This window comes from Panthera leo, chromosome E3 (assembly GCF_018350215.1).
Source record: "Panthera leo isolate Ple1 chromosome E3, P.leo_Ple1_pat1.1, whole genome shotgun sequence".
Taxonomy (NCBI): Eukaryota; Metazoa; Chordata; class Mammalia; order Carnivora; family Felidae; genus Panthera; species Panthera leo.
Genome location: NC_056694.1, coordinates 22,121,071 through 22,148,217, shown reverse-complemented (window position 1 = coordinate 22,148,217; position 27,147 = coordinate 22,121,071). Strand labels below are relative to the sequence as shown.

The 27,147-nt window shown below is 47.5% G+C and overlaps 1 protein-coding gene across 7 annotated transcripts in view; it reads left to right on the top strand.

The window, feature by feature from the left end:
- Positions 1 to 22,667, top strand: part of PRKCB (protein kinase C beta) — a 331,318-nt gene extending 308,651 nt beyond the window's left edge. For 5 of the 7 annotated variants that reach the window (XM_042922009.1, XM_042922011.1, XM_042922007.1 and 2 more), the window contains one exon: positions 15,856 to 21,718. In XM_042922009.1, the coding sequence (XP_042777943.1) occupies positions 15,856 to 16,014 (159 nt within the window). In that variant the 3' untranslated portion in view covers positions 16,015 to 21,718. Of the gene's footprint in view, positions 1 to 15,855; positions 21,719 to 21,902 lie in introns of those variants that run through there. The other 2 variants (XM_042922008.1, XM_042922012.1) reach the window with 2 other exon arrangements.
- Positions 22,668 to 27,147: the final 4,480 nt, after the last annotated feature.

Sequence of the window (27,147 nt, the reverse complement as noted above, 5' to 3'; positions counted from 1 at the left end):
GTGTGCACTGGGCGTGACAGAGGGGCACTGCATGTCCTAGGCAGCACTTTCACTTCTAATGAACCATTTGGAAAAAGATCAAAATGGCAGCCTGGGAGAGAAGAACAGGTTCTCCGTTCAGGGAACTGGGAACTCAGAGATGGGACACAAAACTTACGGGGGTTTCATGGGCTATTCATGACGTCTCAAAATGTGGACCCTCCCCTCCACTTGGCCGGTAGAAAGATGCAAATGTCTGCATCTCTCCCAGCGTTGAACCCGGTGACATTCTGAGTAGGGTTCATTCTTTAGTTGTAGAGCAGTGGCTTTCAAAGGGTGGTCCCCAGACCAGCAGAATCATCTGGGAATTTGAGGAATGAAATGCTCCGGCCCCTCCCCAGAAACCGTGACTCAGAAACCCTGCGGGTGGGGCCTCCAGGTGAATCTGATGTGCCCCAGGCTGAGATTCTGTGCTGTGGAATTTAGTGTTAAGAGCTCATGGGGGGTGGGGGGGGGGACGTGGCAAGGAGGAAAATTTCTTTAAGGGGAAGACATTGGTTCTCGCCTAGTCTGGGTGAGGGGTGGTGCCTTCTGGGAACGGGTCGCAGGCTCAGGTGCCCACAAGGCCAGGCAGGTAATGTAAATATGAGAGAGGGAGTGGTTGGGGACAGAGGCAGACCGCAGGGCGGGCAAGCTATCTACAAGGCCCCACAGGCGCTCGCCTCCAGCTGCCCAGTTGCAGGGTTCTGGTGACCGTTACTACTGATTGTGATCTTCTTTTTTAATTATCCATAATAACAGCTACCTTTTTCTGAGCATCTTCTACGAGCCAGGTTTGCCCTGCAGGGATACAGGCTCTGCCTTGCTCTATCCTCACCAAGATTTTTAGATGAGAGCTCACTAGTTTTTGATATATCAGCCACACATTGTTAAAAATTAAACCCAGTTCAGGCCGAAGTAAACACATCCACAAGTCATACGAGGCCCAAGGACTCAGTTTAAAATTTTGGGGGGTAGTGATTACTCAAAGTCAGGTTGGCATTTAACTGGTTCCTGTTAGTACTGGTTCTTTACAACTGAGTCCATGCTGACTGGGTAAATATTTTGAAACTTCCTGCTGAGCAATAATGAATATAAAAATATCTAGCCAGCGCCTGGCTCATAGAAGATACTTAGGAAAAAGGAGCTGTTCTAACAACTGATAATATAAAAAGATTACAATAATTAATAACAGATCAATAGGATCCTCAGACTATTCTGCGTTCGATAATGGTTTCCAACCAGCCAATGTCTTGAATTCCCTCTGGTGGGTTGAACAGTGGCTTTCAAAGTACAGTGATTGCCCTGGACTGGATATTTCAAGATGTTCAGCCTCCAGCTCTCAGGGGAAGCAGGAACTGCCCTTGCCGCCTGAGACTGAATTAGAAATAATAATAATACATGCATCAGTCTTCCGATTCAACCTGCACCTGTGCCTTTGGGCTGTGGATGCTGGCCTTAGAGTCCTCATCCCACTCAAGGATTTCACATTTCCCTTCCGCACACCCTCCCCGAGGCCCGTGGTAACTGTGTGCAGAGTGCCATGTGCCTTGCGGGTTATTAAAAGGCATGCGTGTATCTGTCAGTGTTCCAGATTCATGCATACTATTAAGCAGAGAGCAACGGGAGAAAAAAAAACAAAAACCATGGGGTAATAACAGAGGATTATATTCAAACATCAGTGAAGGGTGCTATTATTGGAGGTTCATTAACGTGGGTTTTGCCATCTTTTGTTATGGCAGGGAGCCATATGCGGAGCATTGTTCATAACTACTGAGATACACTAGCTTTGGCACATTCTTTCACGTACCTGAGTGGTTTTTTCAAATGTGCATCTGATTGTGTCGCTCTTGCTTAAAGCTTCCCTGATGGCTCTCTGCTGCCCCCAGAATCGTGCCTGCTGTTCCTTAGCATATGTGGCATCTGGGGATCTTCCATGGTCCGGCGTCTGTCCCCTCCACAGCTTCAGCTCCTGCCTCCAAAAACAAGCGTTTCTGAGCTTCTTTTGGTTCCTCAAACATGCTACCGCGTTCTCTTCCCTTCCCGGCTCTGTCCGTGCGTAGCCATCCACCTGGGATCCCCGCACCCTTCCCCACGCTTCGCCCACCTCCGTCCTCTGTCCCTTGTTGGTGTCTTGCTCCTTCCCCCTCATCAGATCAGGAGAACATCATCCCCTCAGGGAGGCTCTTATTGATTCTCTGCTAGTGTCCTATCAACAAACTCATCACACTTTATTGTAATTGCTTGTTCCACGCGATGTCGGTCTTCTTGACTAGGACTGAAGGGTTCTGACTGTCTTTGTCAGTGTTGATTCCCGGTGCTTAGCCTAAGGTTTAGCACCTAGCCGGCACTTCATAATTTTTACTGAATAAATGAAGGAATCCACGAACGGCTGTAAGGTAAGAGGCTGCAATGCTCTGAGCAGAGGAACATAAGGGGTTCTCTAGGGATATATACTAGAGCCTGGGGTGCTTTTCTCATGTGCAGAAGGGCATCTCGAATGAATAGGTCGTTGTGTAAGTTCCTAAAGAGCTCGATTTGGGTGCTGAGTTATATCGGTCATGGCATCGTGTGGTTGTGTGCGCAGGGAGAGCATGGGGAAGGGTCGGTGATGCAGCGCGTGAATCCTTGCGCTTTGGATCGGGGGCCGTGGCTCCTGCACTCTGCTGTCGCCCAGCTCAGTGTTATGGGTGCCCTGAGGTCACCTAGCGGATCTTCTTAAATGCTGCTGTGCACACACGAGTCACCTGGGTACCTGGTTACAATATGGATTCTGATTCAGCGGGTCCGGGGTAGGGCCCGAGACGCTGCGTATTTTCCCATGTGCTGGGCTGCTGCCGGACCTTTCATCTGCTGAAAGGCAGATCCTGTTGTAGTTAGTATGCCGTGTAGGATGGTGAAGGCTGTGCTGCAGGGGTGTGTAAGCTCTAGTACAGAGCGTGCTGGTGAATGTGGTTCGGGCCACACGGCAGGCTGTGGTGGGTCAGTGTGTGTTGGTGGGTGGTGCTAGTTTGTGTGCTAGAAGGCGGTGTGTGTGGCTGAGCGTGTGGTGGAGTAGTGGGTTGAGAAGCAGGGTGTTCTGGTTCTGTCCTCCTGGGATGTCGCCCAGCGCCCTGGGTCATCCTCTCCGCAGGTGTTTATTGACGTTAGGTACCATTCCAGGTGCTGGAGACACAGAAGTGAAAATAACACAATCTCCGGCTCTCGTGGAACTTCTATTTTAGAAGGAGTGGGCAAACAATAGACGTAGAAATCGGCAAATGGGGGCGTCTGGGTAGTTCAGTCGGTTAAGCGCCCGATTCTTGGTTTTGGCCCAGGTCATGATCTCACAGTTTGCGGGTTCAAGCCCCGTGTCAAGCTCCACGCTGACAGCATAGAGCCCACTTGGGATTCTCTGTCTCCCTCTTTCTGTGCCCCTCCCCTGCTCACTCTCTCAGTCTCTCTCTCTCTCTCTCTCTCTCTCAAAATAAATAAATAAACTAAAAAACATCAGCAAATATGTTAGAAGGAGATAAGCATTGTGGACGAAATCAGAGCAGGGGTGAGGATGGTGAGAGGTGGATCAGAGAGAGGTGGCTGGAAAGCCTTGCTGACATTTCAGCAAAGATGGGAGGAAGGTGAGGGACTGTGTGAGCCATGTGTGTATCTTGGGGGGAGAGTGGTTCGGGCCGTGGTAACAGGTGCAAAGGCCCTGAGGCAAGAGCTTGCTTGGCATGTTCAAGGAAGAGCACAGAATCCAAGTGCTGAGCTGAGTGGGCGAAGGATGGGGGAAAAGAAGATAATACTGGTGAGGCCACGGGAGGGGCAGATGGTTCAGGCCACTGTAGGATCTGTGGCTTCTACTCCGGCTGAGATGGGCAGCGTTTGGAGGGCCCTGGGCAGAGAAATGGCATGATCCGACTTTGGGTTTTCAGAGGATCACTCTGACTGTTGTAGGAGCAGGGGTGAAATCAGGAGACTGGTTCGAGGCTCTTGTGGTCATCCAGGTGGGAGCCAGTGGGCATTTGGACGGGACGGAGATGCCTGAGGGCCTCCAGGATGTGTTCCTATCGGCACACCTAGCCCTCCCTGGTTCCTGGCACCTTGTGGATGCGCAGTGATTACCCCAGGGGCCAAGAAGGAATGGATGAAGGAGAATCCCTTCAGATTGCCTGCATAATCGCTCCTCGAGTGTAATGTGGTAGCCAGTTGTTGGTCCTGGTGAAAAGCAGGATGAAGGGATGAAAGAGGTTGTCGTGAAAGCGTCTGGAGTTCAGAGTGCTGGCATGCGGGGCACAGAGTAGGGCATGGCTGTTCCTCCTCTTGTCAGTGTAAATTCTGTGGCGGTGTGGGAGGTCCCACGTGCTCGGGGTGGTAGCCGGGCAGTCCCCTTGGTCTGGGTGAGCCGCTCAGAATTTGGCCGTGCTGCAGTAAGAGGGTGCATTGAGGCCATGGGTGAGCATGTCCGCTGGCTGAATTTGTCGTATGTGGTGCTTCGAGTCACAGTAGAAGATATGCTGATGTTTAAATCAATCAGTGTGTTTAAATCAACGTGCCCGATCGAGATTTTGGTGGCATTCATACGCTGGTAGGAATTGCCTTAGCGAAGTCTGGCGGTGTCCCTAATGCCCAGTGCAAAGCTTGCTGTGAAAACTGGGTAGAGGCACACGCCTTGGGCTCCATTCCCCAGCTGTCAGCAGAGATGCAGCAAACTGAGGAGGTGGGAGAAGAGTAACCAGGTCACAAGGACACCCTGCTTCGTTACGGCCCACAGAGGCTTACCTACTAGGGTGTTTGTACAGCGACTTGCCCGCTAGTGAACGTGGCTCTCTTTCGGTTCTAAAGTGTGCTCCATCTGATGGCCCATTCGTTCTGAGCGGGGCTTGAGGAGTACAGCTCGCTGAGAAGCGGACAGTAAGAGCCGTTCATCCTGGGCAGCCGTCCGGGACCACCCAGACGTGATCGGCATTGCTCACTCCTTCCATTCATTCCAGCCCGGGTGTCAGGCCTCACCGACTCCAACCCCTCCTCGTGTGATAGTCTGATTCCAATCATTTCCGCTTTTGTTACCTGTCCTCCTCGTCACTTGACATAAAGCCCCGTACGGTTTTCAGGCATCTGCACATCAGCAAAGCTTTGGGATCTTGGAGGCTGAAAACGCAGAGCCCCTGGTCCCCATTCTACATCACGACAGCCTTTCATGTGATAGCGTTTCCCAAACACTGCATCGTTATCTGATCACATATCATGGCCTGCATCCTCCAGGAGTCTAGATGCCGAACTGCTTCAGAAAGTAAATCGTGCTCCCAGGACTTGGTTTCTCGGCAATCCTGTCATCTGAAAACATTGTTTGTGTAGCCGAGGTCAAAAGCTTCAAGTACTGCTTTAATGAGCTGCAGTTCTGTTCATGTGACATTCTCCTCCGAACCTAATTGCCCTTTACAGCGTATGAGTAAGTGTCTCTGAGTGCATGTCTGAATGTGTGTTTGATGTGCTGACATTTCTGAATTGAAACCACAAAGTGTAACCTTTGTATGTTTGCTATTACAACTCCAAAAGCAAGGCTTAAGAAAGGGGGCGAACTTTCTACTTAATACGATTTATTTAAGAATAGAACCTCCCTCCCCGAGGCAGCACCAAATGCTCAGGAGAACAATACCTTTCAGAAAGCTGGGATTTAAAGTCATTCTTCTGAAACCCGTACTATTCAAATATACCGGACAAAATATTGAGTTATTGTCTGTGCCAAGCAGCGTTCTAAGTGCCTTCCAGGCACTACCTCAGTTAATTCTCTATGAGAGAGAATTATGGGTGTCATTATGGGGGTCTCTATGGGTGTCATTGTCACCGTATGACAGATGAGGGCACGCAGCCTGGAGAGGTTAGGATGTTTGCTCAAGGTCCCGCAGCTAGCAGGTGGCAGAGCGAGGCCTTGAACCATGGACTCCACACTGCCAGTATCCTTGGAAAGATTATCAGAAGCACTTGGAGCCCCTTTTAGGGTTTGAAATTGCACCGGTGGGAAGGAGCCAATACCACCATCCAACGGTGTCTGTTGCATAATAGACGGAGACTAGATATTCTTCACAATTCAAATGATTTAAAATTTATTTTAAAATGTCGCAACAAACAAGTAACATATTCACACCTACTGGCAGGGTTTTCAAAGATGCAGATTTCACCGGCTCCTTCAGGCTTTGATTTTGAGGCTGACAAAGACCGCAGACGTTGAATGCCCTCCGAGGGCAGGGCATGGCAGCATCCGAGCTGAGGCACTCAAGACGGGCTCATTAAGGAGTAGACATCTCCCCACTCGGCTCTGTTTGTTCTTTCGGTTATCCAGAGTGTGAAGTTTATACAGATCCTCGTCAAGATATTAGGCTACGTTCAGACACTGACGCACAAATAGCCAAGAGTTGTTTAGGACACGGAGGCCCGGAGTCTGTCTGTTTATCTTTCTCTCCCTCCCTCCACCCACCCGTGGAGAGCTGTGGATCAAACCAGGCTCCCTTTGGGCAGTTGGAGTTGGCAGACTCCTGGGCCAACTGAAGTTCCTAAATCACTTGCCAAGTGCATGACTCTGAGCTGTCCCCCGGTGGAGATGCCAGCCGTGTGAACTGAACTGGTAGATGGGAAGGTCACATGCTGGGGGAGAGCACACAACTCTTAGGATGTGTCTGGCAATAACCACTGAAGGTAACAGAAGTCCAGAACTGGAGGAGCCCTTCGACGTGGGTATAGATACCATCATTCTAGAGAGGAACGAGCAGAGGCCAGAAGATTTGCTTCAGGGACTTACACAGGAAATAGAAAAGAACCAGGCCAAGATGGGCCCTCCAGTTAACGGATGCAGGACTTTATTAATACTGTTTACAACCGTAACGATAAAATGGGCCAGGCGTGTTCTGTGAAATTATTCAGTTTTACCAGAAAGCAGAGCCTTCGGTCTACTCACAACCGCCCTGTGAAATACTACTGTTATTACCTTCGTGTGTAGGTAAGGAGGTAGGCCCAGAGAGGTTAAGTAACTTGCCCATGGCCACACAGCTAGTAAGTCCAAGTGAGTGCCAGTTTAATTTAAAGGCCTGTTTCGTGAGTTCGAGCCCATGTCAAGCTCTGTGCTGAAAATACGGAGTCTGCTTGAGACCCTCTCTCTGTCTCTCTTTTTCTCTCTCTGCCCCTCCCCCACCCTCTCAAAATAAATAAATAAACATTAAGGAAAAACCCCTTCCCTCAAACCTGGGATCGCTCCTTCCCACGAGTAGGACCGCTGCCCCTGTCTGCTCATACACGCAAACCTTTAAAAGAACTGCTAATTCTTGTTACCTCCAAGATCGTATTTCATTACAATCCATTCTTTTTCTAGTTTGGTGCATCTGGCTTCTGCCTCCACCTCTCTGTTTTGACATTTCTCCCGGGGAGTTGTCAGTGACCTCAGAACAATCTTCTGTCAGAGACTCGTCTTCTCATTCTTGACCTCATTATATTATTCGATATTCTGATCTTCTCTCCTTTAAAAAAAAAAAATCCTAAAATATGTGAAATATGCAAAGCAGCATCAAAACTATACAGTGAGACTGTCTCCTCCTCCCGCCCTTGACCCTCAGCTAGGTGCCTTGGTTCTCCTTCCCGGAGCCACTCACAGTGGCCCAGTTCCGGGCCAGCCTTCTAGAGAGGCTGAGTACAAGCGCAGGACTACCCTACATCACACAGGAGGATGCCAGCACGCGTCTTCGATTCCCGTGCCTCACTTTGTTACCTTCTGTCTCGCAGATTGTGTTTTGTCAGCATCTCGAGATCTACTTCATTTTCAATAGCTTCCTAGTTTCGCACACGCATGAGTGCATCTGTAGGGTAAATTCAGAGTCCCCTCCTCCACTCTTTTTAAGCCCCTCTTCTTTCTCATTTATATGGCCCTGAGCTCACTGATTGTCCAGAAATACTGACTCCATGAAGGCTCTGAGGCCATGATGTCAAGACACTCATGACCCAGAAAGGGAAAGAAAAACTTTCATTTCTTGTTTATTTACACGTGCAATTTCTTAAAAACAACCACCCTTCACCACTGAAGAACAAGAACTTCTTGGTATGTAAATCTGCATTAAAATGTCTTTCCAAGCCCAGGCGCCTGGGTGGCTCGTTCAGTTGAGCGTCCAACTCGGCTCAGGTCATGCTTCCGATTCTGTGTCTCCCTCTCTTTGCCCCCCCCCCCCCACTCTCACTCTTTCTCTGTCTCTCTCAAAAATAAATAAACATTAAAAAATTTAAAAAATGTCTTTTCAAGGCAGCAAGGCTTGGGTTGGTGGCGGGGGGAGGGAGTGGAAATGTGTCCCTTTTGCCCCCGGGCCCACATCTGCCCCTCACTTCTAACTGGGAGCCCCATTTAGGGCCTGACGTCATCTTGCGCCCTCCCATATCCCACTAGCCTCGGGTGGAAAAGATACCCGTTTGTGTCTTAAACGCCTGTACTTGCAACAGCAATATCCCAGGAGAGGCTGAGTCATGGCAGGGCTTGCAGGACCCCTCTGTAGCCAGAGCACGGCCACTGCCAGTAGACTAGCTCACCGCACTCCATGGAAGCTACCAGCTACCATGTCACATGTCTTCTGTGCATTTTATCAAGTCCTCCTCACCCCACACTATAAGGTAGGTTAATTCGACATAACAAAAAGTTGGCTTAGGGAATTCAGCTCACCTGCTTAAGGAATCGGTACCCGAGTCGGCATTTAAGTTCCCGCCATTCGTAAGACAGTAAAATGTAGTAGGAAGCCTGTGGTCTTTGGAATCGAACAGACCCGACCCTGGATCTTGGTTCCCCTCCTTGACGCTGTATGGCCCTGACCAAGTCGTTAACTTTCCAAATTATCTGTTCGGTGGAGATGATAACCCTTTTCCTGCCTGTCTGACAGACCCGTGAGAATCGAAGTTATAAAAACATAGGCAAATAAATGGGGTAACTTTATTTGAAGCCAACGACATGGGTGAAGAATAGATAAGAAAAAAATGACACTCTGTTCACACGGGAAAATGTTTAGAGTGTTTCATCTCGTTTCTTAAAAGCAGGGTAAGTAATAAAGGACTGATTCTATATTTTGTATCTTTATACAAAGTCTCCATCCATCTGTTTGTCCCGCCAGGACAGCAGACTAAAATGTTAACATCATGAAGGTATGGAGGGGGTGAAATAACAAAGGGTTTTGTTGTTTATTTTTCTTGTGCTTTTGAATGATTTGTTTGTTTCGGCAAGAAATGTACAAGGCTGATGGAAGAGTCTGGATTGTTGCCAGATCTGGGATCAAATCATAGGTACTTAAGCCTTGCTGTACAGCAGAGACATCATGGAACCATTGGATTAAATGAGATACTGCTTATGAAGTACTTAAACAATATCGGGCTTATTCGTACTTAATAGGCACTGCTACTCATCCGTCTGACAACATTGAGTGCCTGCTGTGTGCCAAAACCTGTCCTGAGTCCTGGGAAGGCGATGGTGTGACTTCAGCTCTTGTGGGGCTTAGAGTCTAGATGGGAATATAATTCATCAGCAGAGAAGCAAAGAAATAAACATGTAATAGAGATTGGGCTATTTGGGTATTTTTATTTCCTGTGCGAAAGTGATGCCCTGAGGGAGAATTAACAGGAAGGGAGAATTGGAGGTCCTACTTTGTCTGGAGGTGATCCCGAACAGCTACTCTGAGGCGATGGCATTTAGACCAAAATCTGGAGGAAAAGAAAGCATTGCATCTTATTTTTAGATAAAACAAAACACCAAACTTGCTACCCGGTGCAAAAGCCCCTTCTCTTGCTGACTTCCTTCTAACTAAATAGACACAAGAGATCAAACACCCCGATTGTAAGGAATCTTCACTATTTGCAGACAAAGGAGCTTTAATCTTTCTTTTCTTTCTACTCTGTATTTTGTCTGACTCTGCTGGGGAGAGAAACCTTGGTACACAAACGACTTAAAAGTGATCCAACGTGTTTACAGCTCTGTGCTTAACTGACTGCTTCTCACTGGGTGGGGCCCTCCTGTGTTGTCCTGCTGCGGAGAACTATCTGTAAGGCTTGAAAAGGACCCAGAATTTCATTGAATTTGCACATTAAAAAAAAAGAATACTCTTTTGTCTTTTTGCCCAGGCTGTATGGCTTACGTATATTTTCAGTGTGACCTTCTAGTTTGGGTTCCTGCTGTCTTGATAGAGGCCGGGTTCCCCTGGTGTCTTTCTTTCTGGTCGCACTCAGCTTAGATGTCACCTCCTCCAGAAAGTCTTCCTGGCCCTTCTTAGGTGCCTCACTTCTGTGCTCAGTGGCCCCAGTTGTCACATGGTGCCATGTGGTGGCCTGTGTGTGGTGGCCTGTGTGTGTGTGTCTGTCTCCTGCTAGACCACAAGCTCCGTGATGACAAGGACAGGGATCCTCTTGTGTGCCATCATATCTCCAGTGCTTTAGCACACCTCCAGCAGAAGAAGCACCAAGGCCTCAAAATGGCAATAGCTCCCTCATTTAAATGAGCTTTTGTGGGGTTTTTTCTTATTAAAAAAAAAAAAATCTGTCATTTAAATTTTCAAACACACAAGCAGAAGAGATAAAGGAGAAAAGTAAGCAGTCTGTAACTTGCTGGTCTTTATACGCACATAGACAATATACAATATCTGTAAGCACACACATTTGTGTGTATAATTTATGGAATGGGAACATATTGTATGCAGCTAGTAATTATATGTAACTATGCCATTTAATATTCTTCTACATCTTTTAATTTTTAAGAGTGTGTTGCATTATAATACATCAAATAGATGTATCATTACTTATTTAACTTCTTTTCCCTATTGGTGGATAGTTTGATGTCAACTTTCTTGCCCCCCACCCCCCCACCAGTTTTCTGATGAACATCTTATATCTTGGTGGGATAAACCCAGGCATATAGAGGAGGGGTCCAGGGAAAGTCTCCTGGAGGAAGTGACATCTGTCTGGAGAGGAAAAAGATGTGTAGGAAATGCCCTGGTTTGGGGGGGGTGGTGGGTTGGAGGCAGGTGTTCTGCACCCCCCCCCCCCCCCCCCCCCAGGTAGAGGAGACAGTTCATTGCAAAGGCTGGGCAGTGACAGAGTGCATGAGTGTTCTGGGAACCCCGGGGACTGAGTACAGCTGGAGGGCGTGTTGTGGTGGGGGAGGGGCACTGAGAGGCTAGTGACCCGGTGACCAGGGCCTTGTGAGCCATGCTGAGGAGTGTAGGCCCTGGGCAAGGGGGAGCCACTGCAGAGAAATGACATATCCAGGTTGGCATCTGAAAGATCCCTCTTGCCGCTATGACTAAGCCAACTCCACTTTCGACAGCCAGACCCAGAGCTGTTATTAACACAATGAAACAGAAATTAGAAAGAAGAGAAGGGGTGGGGGGCGAAGAGCTCACATGTAGCAGCTCACAGAGAAGCTTTTCAAACTGTCTAGGTTCTCAGATTCAGAGGCACAATCGAACAAGTCAAAATCCTTCTTGCTCTCCTCTCCCACCCTGGAAAGAGGCGCCTTGTGATTTAAATAACCATGTTGGCTTGGGTCCCCGGCACGGTTCCGGGAGCTCCAGTGGTGCCCTGGCCACAAGGGAGGTGGGTTTTCTTTCAGTAGCTAAGTGAGGCTGAAGTACCCAGCCAGGGCAGCCAGAGAAACAGGTGTGGTCCACACTGCGCGTGTCACTGGATCACAGCCGCAGAGCAGCACGTTCTCCAAGGACACAGCAGGCTCAGAGCCCTCCAGGCTGTGCCTCCCCAGGGCTGACGTCTCCATTTAGGGAGCGCTCCTGAAGCTAATGGGCAGTGACAGCTCCATTTGAAAAACACGGAAACACTTAGGGAGGCTGTGATCTGCCAGTTCCGTAAGCTGCTTATTAGCAGGAAAATCACGCTCCCGCTGTATTGTGCCCCCTTGGTTAACCCCTGTTTTTCCATGTCCCCTCTGCTATCTCACTTAAAGATTTCATTGTTCTCTGAGGCAGGGGGGTGGGGGGGGGGGAGTGGCGGGGAGTGCAGGGAAGGGGGAGGCTCGGAGCCTCCGGAAGCTGTTTCTCTGTGTCCTATCACAGCCTCTGGGGAGGCCCCGGCAAAGCAGCAGCCCTTCTGGTGTGCATGGGAAACTGATGGCTTTTAAAGAAAAACGGCCCCCAAAGATTCTGTGTCTCAGCTCACGTGCTTCCTATGCTGGCTGGTTTGGGTCCCAGCACCCAGGCCAAAGAGGAACCCTCGCAGGTCTGCCTTACTCCCAACCACCGGTCCCTGCCACCCTCTGCCCCCCCGCTCCATGCACCGTCTCTCTGCTCTGGATGATGCCACCCAGTTTCTAACCCTCCCCAGTGCCTCTGCCGTCAGTCTAGCTGCTGCACCCTTTTCTGTCCCCACACCACAGATGAGGGGACTCCTACAACCCTCGACATCCCCACTGGACTCTCAGACTTATCAAACAGGAAACCAAGTGCCCCTTTGCCCCCCGAAGGCTCTCTACCCCTTCCCCCATTCACCGTGGAGCCCAAGTGCAAAGCTGTAGGGTCTGACAAGTCCTCTCGTCCTGAAATGCTGGTCTGACCCATCAGCAAATCTTGCACCCCTTCCCCCACTCCAGATGCACCTTTCCATCTATCCCAGAGGTACCTTCTTCTGAGGCACTATCCTGTCTCATCTGGTTGGCATCCCTGCCCCTTGCCCGTCCATCAACTTTGTATGCGGCACCAATGATCCCACAGAAACATGAGCAGAGCCTGTGGGCTGATCAGAATCATCCAGTGGCTTCTTACCAAGCTGAGATGGAAATCCTCTGCCTCCGGGTCTCTGCTCTGGCCACACTGGCCTCACTGCTGTCGGGTGACTCTGCTGAGCGAGCACCTGTCTCCAGGCCTTTGCACATGCACTTTCCTCCACCTAGAATGCTTTTCCTCCAGACGTTCAAATGTCCTTACTTCACTGAGGGCTTGCTTCAAAGCTCATCTCCTCAGAGCTGACCACTTTTTCGAAAATGGTGTTCTCTTCGCTCTTTATCACTGACCTGACTTTATTTTTCTTAATACCACTTACCTCTGTCTGACATTAAGATACCTCTATTTACATTTACAGTTCCCCTTCTATTTATGTGTTTATTGCCTTCCTTCCCCAGTAGGACGTAGGTTCCCGTGAGGCATAGATTCTGTATAATTTACTATTAGCACAGGGTCTGGCATATAGTAGGAACTCAGTAAATATCTCTTGAGTGAAAACAAATGCATAAGCAATGCAAGAACGTGAGCAATAATCCTGACCACACTGAGCTGAGGGTCCATCCTTCTTTGGGCAAAAGTCTCCCCCCTCCCACACTGGCCAGCACAGCATACCCCAAGTCCTGATTGCATGGCTGGGCATTGGTGGGGGGGGGGGGGGTCACTTCTTGTTTTCTGAGACCCGAGGCAAAGATATCAACAGGGCTCAAAGAAGTTAGCTTGGAATAACAAATCAGTTTGTTATAATGCTTATAGCTAGGGTGCATTGACACTTCCTCAGTGCCCAGGAGCAGTCACACGCATGATGTCCTGGTCTCCTCCGCACACCCTGTAAGAGTCTGCAGGCTATGACCTTGTGGGTGCCTTCTGCCCAGATGGGAACAAAGCAGGAAGCTGAGGCCATCTGAGAGCTGAGTCCCATGCACACACCCCCCCCCCCCCATATCTCTGCTTCCCTTGACTGTAGAGCTTGAAGGAGCAAAGGGGAAATATGCACTCCTTGACTTTCTCAACTTTCCTTCCCTCTGCCAGAGACTCAGGCTCAGTGTTAGCTCTCCATTTTCTCATCTGTCTCTTCCTAATTGCCAAGTGGGGTGGCCTGTTCTCTGCAACTTTTCCTGCTTGACCTCTTGGAGATAGCTACGACAACACCCTTCTCCCTGGATTCCCTCAGTCCCCCGCTTGCCTGACAGTGCTCCCTTCTGGTTCTCCTCTTCCCACTCTCAGTTTTAGGGGCAATTTTCTCCCTGGCACATGGAAATCAGATCCCCACCTCCCAGGGTGGTTATGTGAAGCAAAGAGGTGATGTATGTGAAACCCTTAGCAGTGCGGGTTGCCTGGAAACTGCTCAGTGGGTTTTATTACTATTATTATTATCTTTTTCCCACTTTCCCTGTTCTGTACTTTAAGTTGTTGTTTTTTTTTCCAAGACCGCTCTCCTTAGCTCTGGAATCTGTACTTCTAACCCCCTTGGGTCATCTCTTGGAACCTCTCTGGTCCCTCAAAGTCATCGTGTTCAGGGACATCTAGTTGGCTCAGTAAGTTAAGCGTATGACCGGCTCAGGTCATGATCTCACAGTTCGTGGGTTCGGGCCCTGCGTCGGGCTCTGTGCTGACAGCTCTGAGCCTGGAGCCTGCTTCTGATTCTGTGTCTCCCTCTCTCTCTGCCCCTCCCCCGCTCACACTCTGTCTCTCTCTCTCTCTCTCTCTCTCTCAAAAATAAATATTAAAAAAAAAGTCATCGTGTCCAAACGGAAGTAGCTGTCCTTCCGAATTTTCCCATTTTCTCTGCCTCTGGGATTGCTATCACCACATTCTCGCTGTCATTCAAACCAGAGACCTCATCATCCCCATCCCTGACTCCTCCTCCCTCCCCCACCCCCCTGTCCCACTTAGTCACGTACTCATCAACCGACAAACCATTCGTGTAAAATGGAGCCAGGAGCTTAGGCTCCGACGTCAGAGGGGCCTGTCTCACGTTGCAGCTCTGCTATTCATTGACTGTGTGACCTTGAACAAGTTACGTAATCTCCCTGGCCCCAGTGTCCTCATCTGTCCAGTAGGGATGATGCCCACTTCGTAGGGTCATTGGGAAGATTTAATAAGGTAATGCAAGTAGAGCATTCTAGGGTGCCTGGCATTTAGCAAATGTGTAATGAATATTAGCCGTCATGACTGCTAGTGCTTCTGTGTTGTCAGGTTGTGGTCGCCTCCTGTAGACACTGTGTTCAAAATACCAGAACTTCGTGCCAATGTTTGGGTGGGAATCAGTCTGTGTGTGTGTGCACGCACATATACATATACACACGTTACAACTCTGATTCAGCCCGAAGACTCCAGGATGGGTGAGAGATGATCATGCTTTTCTCTATCGATCCCAACTGCCCCACCAAGCACTGCTGTGTGTTTCATTCCACACCCTCCATTCCCATTTGGAGAGAGAATGGCTGAGCTTGCCTGCTGGCATCTTGCACTTAAGTGTCAGTGACCCACCCAGCTCACCAAGGCCTCGTGGTTGGCTGGCAGTTGCAGAAACCAAACCCAGGTCTTGGGATCTGTCTTCATGGACTAGAGTTTGTAAATTCCTGTATCTCTGGAGCTGGAAACATACATTGTTCCTGACTGGCAGCCAGAGGACAGCCCTTTGAGGGATCCACTGCTAAATACTGGGATCTCCCAGGTGACGTATAACTGGCTCATGACTTAGCATCTGGTGCCACATGAAACATCACAGGTACCTTAATCCCATCTCTTTCAACAGGTGGGCCTGGCTGATGCCTTGCGGTGAGGGGGGGGGGGGGGGAACATGCCACATGTCACCAGCCCCACCATCTCATGCCTTTGCCATGCAGCTCCTGACTGCCCAGGGGACACCCAGGGGCGGCTCACGGGCCCTAGAAACTGAAAGTCGGGAGCCCAAGGTCATGTACCAAAGGTCATGAGAATTTTGCATTTTCTGTTGCTCTCATTTCTGGTCATTGAAACCACCTCTCTGAGGCGGCGAAAGGGAAGGGATCCGAGAAAACCACAGCCCAGTTTTGTTTGGTTCTGTTTTGTTCGGGGTTTTGTTTTCGTTTTTGTTTTTCCACCTACCACAAGTTCTTTTCTTCCCCTCTCATAGTGTGGGCGAAATGCTGAAAACTTCGACCGGTTTTTCACCCGCCATCCACCCGTCCTAACACCTCCCGACCAGGAAGTCATCAGGAATATTGACCAATCAGAATTCGAAGGATTTTCCTTTGTTAACTCTGAATTTTTAAAACCTGAAGTCAAGAGCTAAGTAGATGTGTAGACCTCCGTCCTTCATTTCTGTCATTCAAGCTCAACGGCTATCGTGGTGACATCTTTTTTTCGTTGCAACGTTGCATCCATGTTTTATTTGCTGACGAGACTAGAGTGACCATGTTTCAGACCCCAAATGTCCTCAGGTCGTTTGGAGCATCTCTGTGAGATGGGATTATGCAGATGGCATGGCGAAAATGTTGCCGCATAATTAGCACATTCGCAAAGTCCTCTTACAATCCACGTTCGCCAGTGTGTCAGCTCAGTAGATCCAGTGGGGACAGAAAATGCCTGCTTTCTCTCCCTTTTTTCCAGCGCTCCCATTTCACACGTTTTTCCAACTCCAAGCATCCAGTCTAGATTATTCCCACCAAGCGAGCCGATGATCGGACGCTAGCAGTATTCTCTCCCTTCCTGCCGGACCCAGAGCTTGGCATGTATCCAAGTATATGGTGGCTTTCACTTAGAGGGAAGCCCTCCATTCTGCCCGGTTTGGAGGCACCGTGAGCCGCATGCTAAAAATAAAATTTTATTTGTTATTTTTTTTAGACTCGAAGTTAAGACGATTATCTCGGCCCTTTTAAAATGCCGAGAGTGTGCTTTTAGACAGTCTCAATCTAAAAGTACCTCAAGGGGTCAGTCAAAAGGCAGCCAGCTCGGGCACCACCTCCAATGCTGTGATTTCTGATCCTCTGCATCCCTGATCACCTTCATCCTCAAACTACTTGCAAAGGGCATTTGCACCACTCCCTGAAAAGACATGGTCACTCTAGCAAGGTCCCAGAGGACCGTGGTTTTACATTACATTTCAAATTTTATTTGCTTTGGGGTTTTATTTCTGTTGTTGTTCAAACGCAAAAAGAAAAAAAAAACCCACTTTGTTACACATGCTTTGAAATATATGTCCCAGTGTTATTAACCACAATGACCTGCTTTGATTTGTCGAGAAGGCGGCTCTGGAGCCTGGCAGACCCATGCCTGGGTGGAAGGGATTCGCCTAGGTTTATGGCTGGTTTTGGGAAACTAAATAAGTACTCTGAGAAAGACACCATTTCCTGAAACATAGACAGTCGTATTCTTCACTTTGATGTTGTTTTGCAAGATGTTTGTGGAAATGTCCATTTGTATCTGGATATCTGTTCTGTGCCATTTTTTTTCTAGCATCGAGATACAATAAAAAAAAAAAAAAGAAGAAATGCTATTTCAAGAAAACGGCTCTTTGAAAAACGTGGACCCAAACTACAAAGCAGGGCTCCTCAGGCTTTGGGACAGAAAGGAACTAAACCCAGATTTTAACCTCAGCCCCAGGGTTCAGCTGGTCAGAGAGGCCAGGGCTGGACACCATTCAGGGACTTCTGGTGGCCTGTAGTGGGATGGGATGCGCTGGCTGAGGCTTCCAACGATATCGGAGCTCAAAGCCAGAGTCAAGTTTAGGGGCCAGCTAGGAGCATGGCTGGAGATCTTGATTTTCTTATCAAAATCACCACTCCTTCCAGCTTGGACCAAATATTCTTTCTTGCAAGCAGCTTTGTGAGCCCCTAGAAGCCAAGGAAAGCCCTTGGGTGGGAGAAATCCTGTTTCTGCCTGAGTGAACGAGAACAGCAAGGTGTTTCCCATCCTTGCCTACTGCCTCCTTCTATTCTCAGGCAGCCCTACAGAGAATTCCTATCACAAGTCGAGTGATTTCCAGAAGCACCAGGGCTTCTAAGAGACCATCAGGAGAACTTTAAAAACTTGACTAATGCCATTGAAGTAAGACTTCTCATCTTTAAGAAAAGCGTGCTTTGGATTTGCACAGGCAGAGAGGCCCCTGGCTCGCTCCTGTCTGCCCTCCGCGTTTCCTTGCTGCAGGACCTCATGTGTGGCAAACTTGAAGTCTCAGCTGATGAGCTCAGGAAGTTAGAGAAGGAGGGAAATTGGGGCGGAACCCTCCACCCCCATTTTATTGCGGGGGAAACTGGCATCTGGAGAGAGGGAGTGACTTGCCCAAGGTCAGTCAGCTGGGGTGCAAACCCAGGTTTCCTGATTCGGTGCAAGACTCTTTCCACTCTATAGCTGGCATCTCTGAGCCATGCCCACCAACAGGCAAGTTATTTGAGGTCCTTCGTCTGGCTGTTGGGTCACCAGGTGTTTCCTTGGACATGCTGTCAGGAAGATAAAAACCATACAGAAGCATTGGGCCACTGACAGATTATTTGAGACAACTTTAGAGAACAATGTAAGATAGGTAGATAGGTAGCTATAGATAGATGATAGATGAGATAGATAGATAGATAGATAGATAGATAGATAGATGATAGATAGATAAGATGATAGATAGAAAAAATATATTGTATATACACACCGCACTCTACATCTTCCAAATTGCTGCCATTATTTTTTCAAAATAGTTTAATAGTTTGCAGAAAGAGGTACTCAAGCCAAAGTCTTTGTTCCCCTAACACACCTTGCTGAGGGCTGGTCAACAAAGGCCTCTGTGGAAGTGAGGGATCCTTGGTCAGAGTTCCTGCAGTTTCCTTTTCTATCAATGTTTTAAGTACAAGGAAGACCAAGAAACAGAGCTTTCAGCATACGTAATCTCCGGGCAACACTTTGCAAATTTATTCAGGAAGAAAGATTTTTCCACATCATTGTGCCATCGTCCATGTATTCCACTCTCCGTTCATCTGGGAAGCATTCGTTGAGCACCAGCTGTGTGTCAGGCTCTCTGCTGGGTGTCAGCAGCACAGTAGGGAGCCCTACAGATGCCACTGCCGCTAAATAAGTGATTGAAAGCATGATGTGATCTAGAGATAACCAGTCTCTGAGTTAGTCGGCGGAGCCTTCTTACAAGAAAGAAAAAGTCATCAGAAGTCTTCAGGGCCCCTCTTTCTCTCTGCAGACCATAGTTTGAGGCTGAAGGAGGAAATGCAGCAATGCTCTCTTGACCCGGATTTCTGGGGCATTCCTCGAGTGGGGGGGGGGGGGGAAGGACAGGGGCTAGATGGTAGCGGGGTGGGTTTCTTCCAGAAGGCCAAAGGCACAGTCTCCGTGCTTGAACAGACCACATAATCACCAAGATTTGAACAGAGACAGATCCCCATAGAGAGAGAGGTGACTGGTTTTACAGCTCAGTTCTGAGGCCTGAATCTTGCTTCTTAGAGTTTATCATCCTGCAGGCATCCTTTCCAGCCCTCAGGGAGATGCAGTTCTGCCAGCACACTGCCCCCAGCTTGACCCTGCCTGGCTCTTCTAGATGAGAAAAGCTGAGATCTTCTAAAAGAACTTAAATTAAGAAAGAATTTTTAAAAAGAAATTAAATAAGAAAATCCAAAGAAACCTAAACACAGTCCGTGTTGGCCATGGCTAATTGTCTGCTGGTATGCCAAGGATCCCTCTTGACATTTCTGAGACTTCTCACTCATCTGTTTTCTTCTAAGGAAGGGTAGGACCATAATGGCCTTCTTGGGGAATCAATAGAAGGCCAGTGGAATTGATAACCCTCCTTGCATGAGTGATGCTATGCTCACGTGGCTTCAGATGCTATCAACCCAAAAAAGGAGAGGCCCATCCTCTCCCACCTTCTAGGGTAAAATTCAGGGGTATTTCCTAGGGGGATCTGCCTGGAAGACAAAATCTAGAATGGCAGGTTCTATTTGGACCATGTGGCTGTTTGAAGCATGAGACCTCACCAGCACAACAGGTGGAGAAGAGCTTTGAAAGCTGGGGCTTTGAAAGCTGGTAAGGGAACCTCCAGGGATGCCCAAAGGCAGGGAAGGCCAGATGGGGTCGATGTTCCCAGGAGAGACCTAAAAGGAGGCAAGTGCCTGCCTTCTTGGCGCCCACATACCATCGTGGAGCTCTCAGACCTTGAAGGGACCTAACACAGTTCAATCCATACTGCAGCTCAAAATGGACAGAGGCCAATGTGAGGGACCCATAGGATCAGTGGGAACAGTTTCATTGCTTTGCTATAGAGGGTAGTCTCTGACTCAAGGACAAGTATAAATTGGAAAAAAGCAAAGAGGCTCATCCTTAGTCAAGTCTTCGTTCATTGACTGGTTCATTCACTCAACAAATAGTTGTGGACAGCCTGCGGTGTGCCAAGCATTATTCTTGGCACTGGAAATACCATAGTGAAGAAACAGGCAAGGACCCTCCCTACCTGGAGAGAGGCAATAAGTAAACAAGACAATGTCTGATAATAAGTAAGTGCAATGAAGATGATTAAAAGGGTGCCAATGTATGACTTGTAGGTCCAGAGAGGGATGTACAGGCACTTCCCTTAGGAAGAGGTGACATTTGAGCTTTCTCTGAACACAGGAAATAACACCAGCAGTGCCTGGGACAGCACAGGACAGGCTGACATCAGGCAGGACAAGACAAAGCAGAGTGGGTGGGACATGGCAGGAGATGGCCCACCGTCTAGAAAACAGCTCCATTGACATCTTGTGCCCACTGCAGTCTGGCTACACTTCCTCGAGTGTGTTGCTTATACTCCCCGCTTCCCATTCCCACACCACAACACATACAACACAAGAGTAAGTGGTAACTTCATAGGGACACTTTGCCCATCTCAAAGGAGCATCCTAAAAGAAGGAATTCTTGTGGGAGGTATTTGGCGAAGAGGCGTGAGCCCAGCAATGAGAAACCCTACCGGTCAGCGCCCATTAGGAGCTAAACCTACAGCATGGGTGGCAATTGGCCGAACTCCAGCAAATCAGTCAGTACTCACTGAACCTCCCCTCTTTACAATCTGACCCAGCTCTGGCTTCTGCCAGGCAAACTCTGGCCTTCTTGGCTATCCAGTAACAAACCAGCCATCAGGCTTTCCCGCCAGTCAGAGAGGCTGAGGTGAATTAAAAGCAGTGTGGTCAAGTGAAGATCACTAACCCACTGTACAACCTTGGGCAAGTCACTGTATCTTCCTGAACCCCAGTTTTCTCATATGTCAAACCATGGAGGGTGAGGACTCCAGCTCCCCTGCCTTTGGGTGGTGAGAATTGCAGGGGACAATAGGCTGAAGGACCCTGAGGAGGTGAGAACATCATACAGCTGTGAGATGTTGTCATTAGCCCACATTCTGACGTTCCCTGGAAAAGATTGCCCCAAACTGTGGTCAGTAAACTGCAATTAATGTCCCCCCCACAGAAAAAAAGAAATTTCAGACTCACCAGAATAGAATATTTGTTTGTTTTAAGGCTGCCCTTACAGACTTGACTTTAAGCTTTGGGTTTTGTTTCTTATAGTTTGTTAACTAGATACATGCTGTAAACGTCCTTGGAGAGAGCCTGTGGCTGACGAAGACCCAAATTCTAGTCTGTGGGTGGATTTATGAGCATCCCTTCAAAGCCTAGATTGCACCAGGGGATGTGGGGTGGACAGTGGTCAGCTCCTTTCATCAGGCAGCCATCTGATGTCCCCACATGCCACTCTACCTTCTTGGGAGCTGAGTGGTGGTGCACCTGTTCTCCTTTTTAAAGAAAGGAGCCTCCTAGCCACAGGGGTCGCTGTTGGATGGTTTTCTCCGGGACGCCCTACCCCATGACTAGTTCTATTGCATTTTGCATGGTAAGAAGTTGTTTCCAATTCAGTTCATCTCAAAGCCAAAGAAAACTGAACACACACACATGCACATACACACATACCACTGTATGGCAATCCTTACAGAAATTCATGTTTCATTTCTTTTCTTAGGCAATCTCCACCAAATGTTCTCTCCTGAAGACAACATACAATGTGAAATGAAAGCCAGGGGTAGTATGCCACAATGCACCTGCTAAAAAACTCAGCACAGGGCTCTTTCTAACTCTGCCCATGAGATGTCATCGGCTTCCCACTAACTGGCAGGTGTGGGTCGTGTCTCCTTCTTATGCCATGTTAATGTGTTTGCTTTCCATTTGGCAGAGAGACAAGCGAGACACCTCCAACTTCGACAAAGAGTTCACCAGACAGCCTGTGGAACTCACGCCTACTGATAAACTCTTCATCATGAACTTGGACCAAAATGAATTTGCTGGCTTCTCCTATACTAACCCAGAGTTTGTCATTAATGTGTAGGTGAATGCAGACTCCATTGTCAAGCCTGAAGTGTTAAGACTTCAGGCTAAGTGTATGTATCAATTCTAGTCTTCCAGGATCCATGGTGCATTTGCTGGCATTCAACATGTGGAGGGCTTGTCCTAGAGGGCTTTTCTTTGTATGTGTAGCTTGCTAGTTTGTTTTCTACATTTGAAAATGTTTAGTTTAGAGTAAGCGCTTTATCCAATTATAGAGGTACAATTTTCCAAACTTCCAGAAACTCATCAAATGAACAGACGATGTCAAAACTACTGTGTCTGATACCAAAACGCTTCAGTATTTGTAATTTTTAAAGTCAGAGGCTGATGTTCCCAGTAAATGTTTTTACAGTTATTCTACCCTATCTTCTTTGAATGCTAAGCATGACTGGTATTTTTAAAAATTGTGAGTGAGCTTTGCAGTTACCGTGAACTATTGTCTCTTGGAGGAAATTTTTTGTTTAAGAATTGATATAATTAAACTGAGTTAATATATGCAAACTCTCTTGTTAACATGTCTGCTTTTAAATAGGTCCTGGTACAGGGGTTATAAACTGAGAGCCATAAGCTGAGGCAGCCGGTGGATGAGCTTTGTTTCACAGGCACACAATTTTATTTCATTGAAATCATTGTCAACATTTAAAAATGGGATACTTTATATAAATTTTGATTCACTTATATAAATAAGATTCACTTGAAAAAAAAATTGGAAGACTAATAGCCCTCGGCCTGGTTTCCACGTGGAAATAATTCCACCGAACTGAGAAATGGCTGTCTCCTTTAAAACAGTGTGGGCTCTGGGGCGCCTGGGTGGCTCAGTCAGTTGAGCGTCTGACTCTTGATTTCAGCTCAGGTCATGATCTGAGGGTCATGGGATCAAGCCCCACGTCGGGCTCTGTGCTGAGTATAGATCCTACTTAAGGTTTTCTCTCTCTCTCCCTCTGCCGCCTCCCCCACTTACGTGCACTCTCTCTCTTAAAAAAAAAAAAAAGTTGTAAAAGCAGTCGGATTCTCACTCCACCAAAGTCTCCACTATGCCCTGTTGTGTCACACTCTCCATCCACTTACCTGGCTGCTGTAAATTTGAGGTCGAGACTTCTGCCATTTGCAAATCTCACACTTAATGGACTCAATAATTTTCCTGTGCCCAGAATCAGAGTATCCACTCAGTGATCCAATCAGTGTGGCTTGGTGTATGAAATCCTCGGGCACAAAGTACTTAACAAAAATTTCATCCCAGCTACGACAAAAGCAAGGAGGTCGCTGTCAGTACAGAAGGAACACTTCTCTGCGGTCAATGAGGATGTCACTATTTGTCAAACGACTTACCTTTTCCTATTTTCTAATTCAGCATCTGCAACAACAACAACAAAAAAAGTGTATGCCCTTTTCTCCACAACCCTACTTCCCCAGGGAGGCCAGGAGAGGAAAGGAAAATAAAATATGCCATATGTTTGGCATGAAAAGGAGCCCCAGTCTCTGAGATCAGAGTGGCACATTAATGAATCACTGGGTGTCAGCCTAATATCTTCTTCTCTGAATGAAATCATGCTTCTATTTTCCTTTTGAAAGATGTACTAATCCAATCTATAGCACATGCCTTTGTCGCTGCTAATGCTAGTGGGTAGCAGAAAAGAGCAAACCTGTCACACCAAGTACATTATGATTCCACAAAATTTATTCATCTCCTGCCTCCTTGGAAAACGCCCAGTAAATGGAGCATCGGGCAGATGCAGTGAATCCATTGATCCTAGTACGTTCTTTGCAGAATTCTAGAAACTCTGCCAGTTAACATTGGGGAAAGCCAACTTAAACGTAAGGAAGAAACTGTGTGTTCTATGCATCACATGGAGAAAACAAAAATAACCAGATTTCTATAGATGTTTGATGACATGTTCCATTTAAGATGGTATTAGAGAAGAGCTTGCTGTTGTACTTCTGAGCCCTCCCCTCATCTTTTCTCCCTCTGCTGGATACAAACCCACCTTTCACTTCATAGTTATTGAGCAGCTCCTTTGAGCCAGGCACAATTCTGGGTGCTGAGGATATAGAGACCAACAAGACATCCCAGAACTTTCCACTCACAAGGACAAGAAGATGCAGAAGCCCCAGCCTCTTCTCTTCCTAGCATCATGTCCAGTGAGAAAGAATGGGAGCAGTTTACTCTGATTGACTCAACATGGTCACATGCACAGTCCTAAACCAAGGACTAGGTCTGGGGTAGAGCGGGGAGTTGGGGGAAGTAGTTTGATTGGCCAGACCTACATTGCATTAGTTATCTATTGCTGTATAACAAGTTACTCCAAAACTTTGAGGCAACAAATATGTATTGCTTCTCAATCACCACAGGCAGGAAAGCTGGGTGTGGCTTACCTGGCGTAATACCTTTCATGAGGTTGCAGTCAAGCTGATGGCCAGGGTTGCAGTTAACATATGAAGGATCAATGAAGGGGAGATGGGATTCACTTTAAAGCTTACTCACATGGTTGTTGGAAGCTTCAGTTCCTCACCAGACAGACATCTCCATAGGACTGTCTGCACATGGCAAGTGGCTTCCCCCAGTGACCAGTATGGAAGCCATCTAATCTCAGAAGTGACCAATTTTGTATCTACTACCCAGTCCCGCAATGGAGCTACTCATGAACTTAGGGAGCATTAGAGAAATTAAATAGGTGGGAAAGAAATTGCCAGAAAACTACCTGGGCTTCCCCATGGTTATGGACCACCAGAAGTCAGTCTTCTTATTTGTCTCTTGAATCTCAGCATAAAAAGACATGGTGCCAGAGTTCAGGCTTGTCAACTGAATACCAGTGCCAACTGGGGAGCTGATGGTACAGGCTTTTTAAACCAATGAGGACAACATTTTGAAATCTTCAGATGTTATTTCTGCTGTGGTTCTTTTTCTAACCTCATACACAAACAGATGCTGGAAAAATCAGAGAGGAATGCAAAGCAAGATAAATAGGAACCAAATCTGGGACACTCAATCCAGTGCCATCTATCAATATCTGGCTGTAAAAGCCCTAAAGCCAAATATCTCAGGTCCTGTCTTTGCTGGTTTTGATTTGAAATTGCTTTGACCCACATGGAATTCTGCTGTTTATCATTTCCTAGACCTGCAGCGCTGGCTCCAAAAGTGAATCCTGACTTCTGAAAGCAATAAAAGTTTGAATTCTAGAGCCCTTGCCCAATGATTGAACCACACTCTCTCCACTATGGATTTTGTCCCCTAAGTGCAACTCTCCCTGGCATATAGCCTGCCCAAATTAGGCCAGATGTCAGGTTAAGATTAAAATGGTATTTGGACAAGAGATACAACAACATCCAATTCTGTTTCAACCGGTCACTCTCCCCCACAAGGTCCAAGAGGGAATAAATACAAAAAGGACAGTGCCTAGCAAATAAAACGTTGATTACTATTTGAAGATTGGACTGCATATCCCAATGTGGGATCTTAATTCTAACGTGAGCTGTATTGCATAGAGAATTCCTAGATGTCATGTGGGTTGTATTACATATCTATCGCTGTTAACAGATTACTCCAAAACTTACCATCTTAAAACAACACATTTCTTGGCTCACAGTCTCTGTGGATTGGGAATCCAGGCAGTTTAGATGGGTCCTCTGATTCAGGCTCCCTTACAAGCTGCAATCAAGGTGTTGGCTCAGGCCGTCACTGTGGTCTCATCTGAAGGTTCAACTAGGGAAGAATCCACTTCTAAGCTCACTCACATGGTTGCTGGCAGGATTCAGTTGCCTGTGAGGAATTTGACTGACAGATTCAATTCCTCAGTGGTTCCTGGCTGGAGGCTGCCCTCAGTTCCTTACCATATGCACTCTTCCAAAATGTCATGTTGCTTTATCAAAGTATACCAGCTAAAAAGACAGTATAGCGATAATACCTCTAAGCTGGAAGTTCCATTCAAGTTACTAGGTCCAGCCCACGCTTAAGGAGAAGAGACTATACAAGGCATAAATAGGCAAGGCAGAGACTTAGTGAGAGCCATGTGAGAACCTGCCTACCACGTGGATGGAAAAGGTTTCCTCTAACAGACATAATACAGGATGAAGTATGGGAGAGAAAAGGGGTCTTAGCACTGTGTCTAATGCATGTGCACGATCTTGATGGATCAGATCAACCCTCCCCCTTGAGGTAAAGTGGAGGATGGGAGGAGGCACTGTGGTCATCCTTCCCCTGACCGAGAGTTTCCGAGCTGCTGTGGGTAAGCAGACTGACATCATGTATCCAAATGGAAACGACTTATTCCTGGGATCAAAAGACTCAGGCCCCTTGTGAATGGAACAGAAATCATCATTTATGTAAGCCCACAAGAACTAAAGGCCCTTAGTCTCAAAATAGAGGAGTTTTCCTTGAGCCCCTAAACATGAGCAGCATCAGATTCACATCACTGCCCTAGTTAAGCAGCAGAAGGCCAAAAGCAACCATGGCAACTTTAGTGGAGGAGCCCCTGAAGGTATCTGACCCCAAGATTATCCTCGAGAAGTGCCACTGGTTGTAAGTAGACAGAACCCAGAGGAGGGCTTACAGGGGAAGAAGGGGGAAAGGGGAAAATATTTAAAAATATTATTAAGGGAGAGGAAACTGATTGAAGAAAGGCACAAGCAGAAAAGGCCTCCAGATCCCATCCTCTATCATCTCCTGCCTCAAACCTGGGCTTGAGGGTGATTTGCTCTTATGCTACAAAGGCTGAAGCTATGTCAAACAGTCCATGACTGCAGAGAGAAATTATTAGAGCTGAAAATGAATGCATATCTTTCACTCATTCATTCCTTCGATAAATCCGTCTTTAGGACCAATGACTGATCCAGATGGGAACAAAACATGGGCCCTATTCTCATGCAGCTGATGTTCCAGGAGGGATTCATGTTAAACAGTGAATAACATGATTGCAGATGGCAGCAAGTGCTATGAAAAAAAATAAAGACTGGCAGGGATGGGATGGTTGGATTGTCAGCTATTTAACCCAAATGCTCAAGAAAGGCCTCCGTGAGAAGGTGCTAGTTTGATCTGAGTGACAAGGAGACAGAGCAAAGCATTGCAGACAGAGGGGACAGCGAAGGCCAGAGCGTGA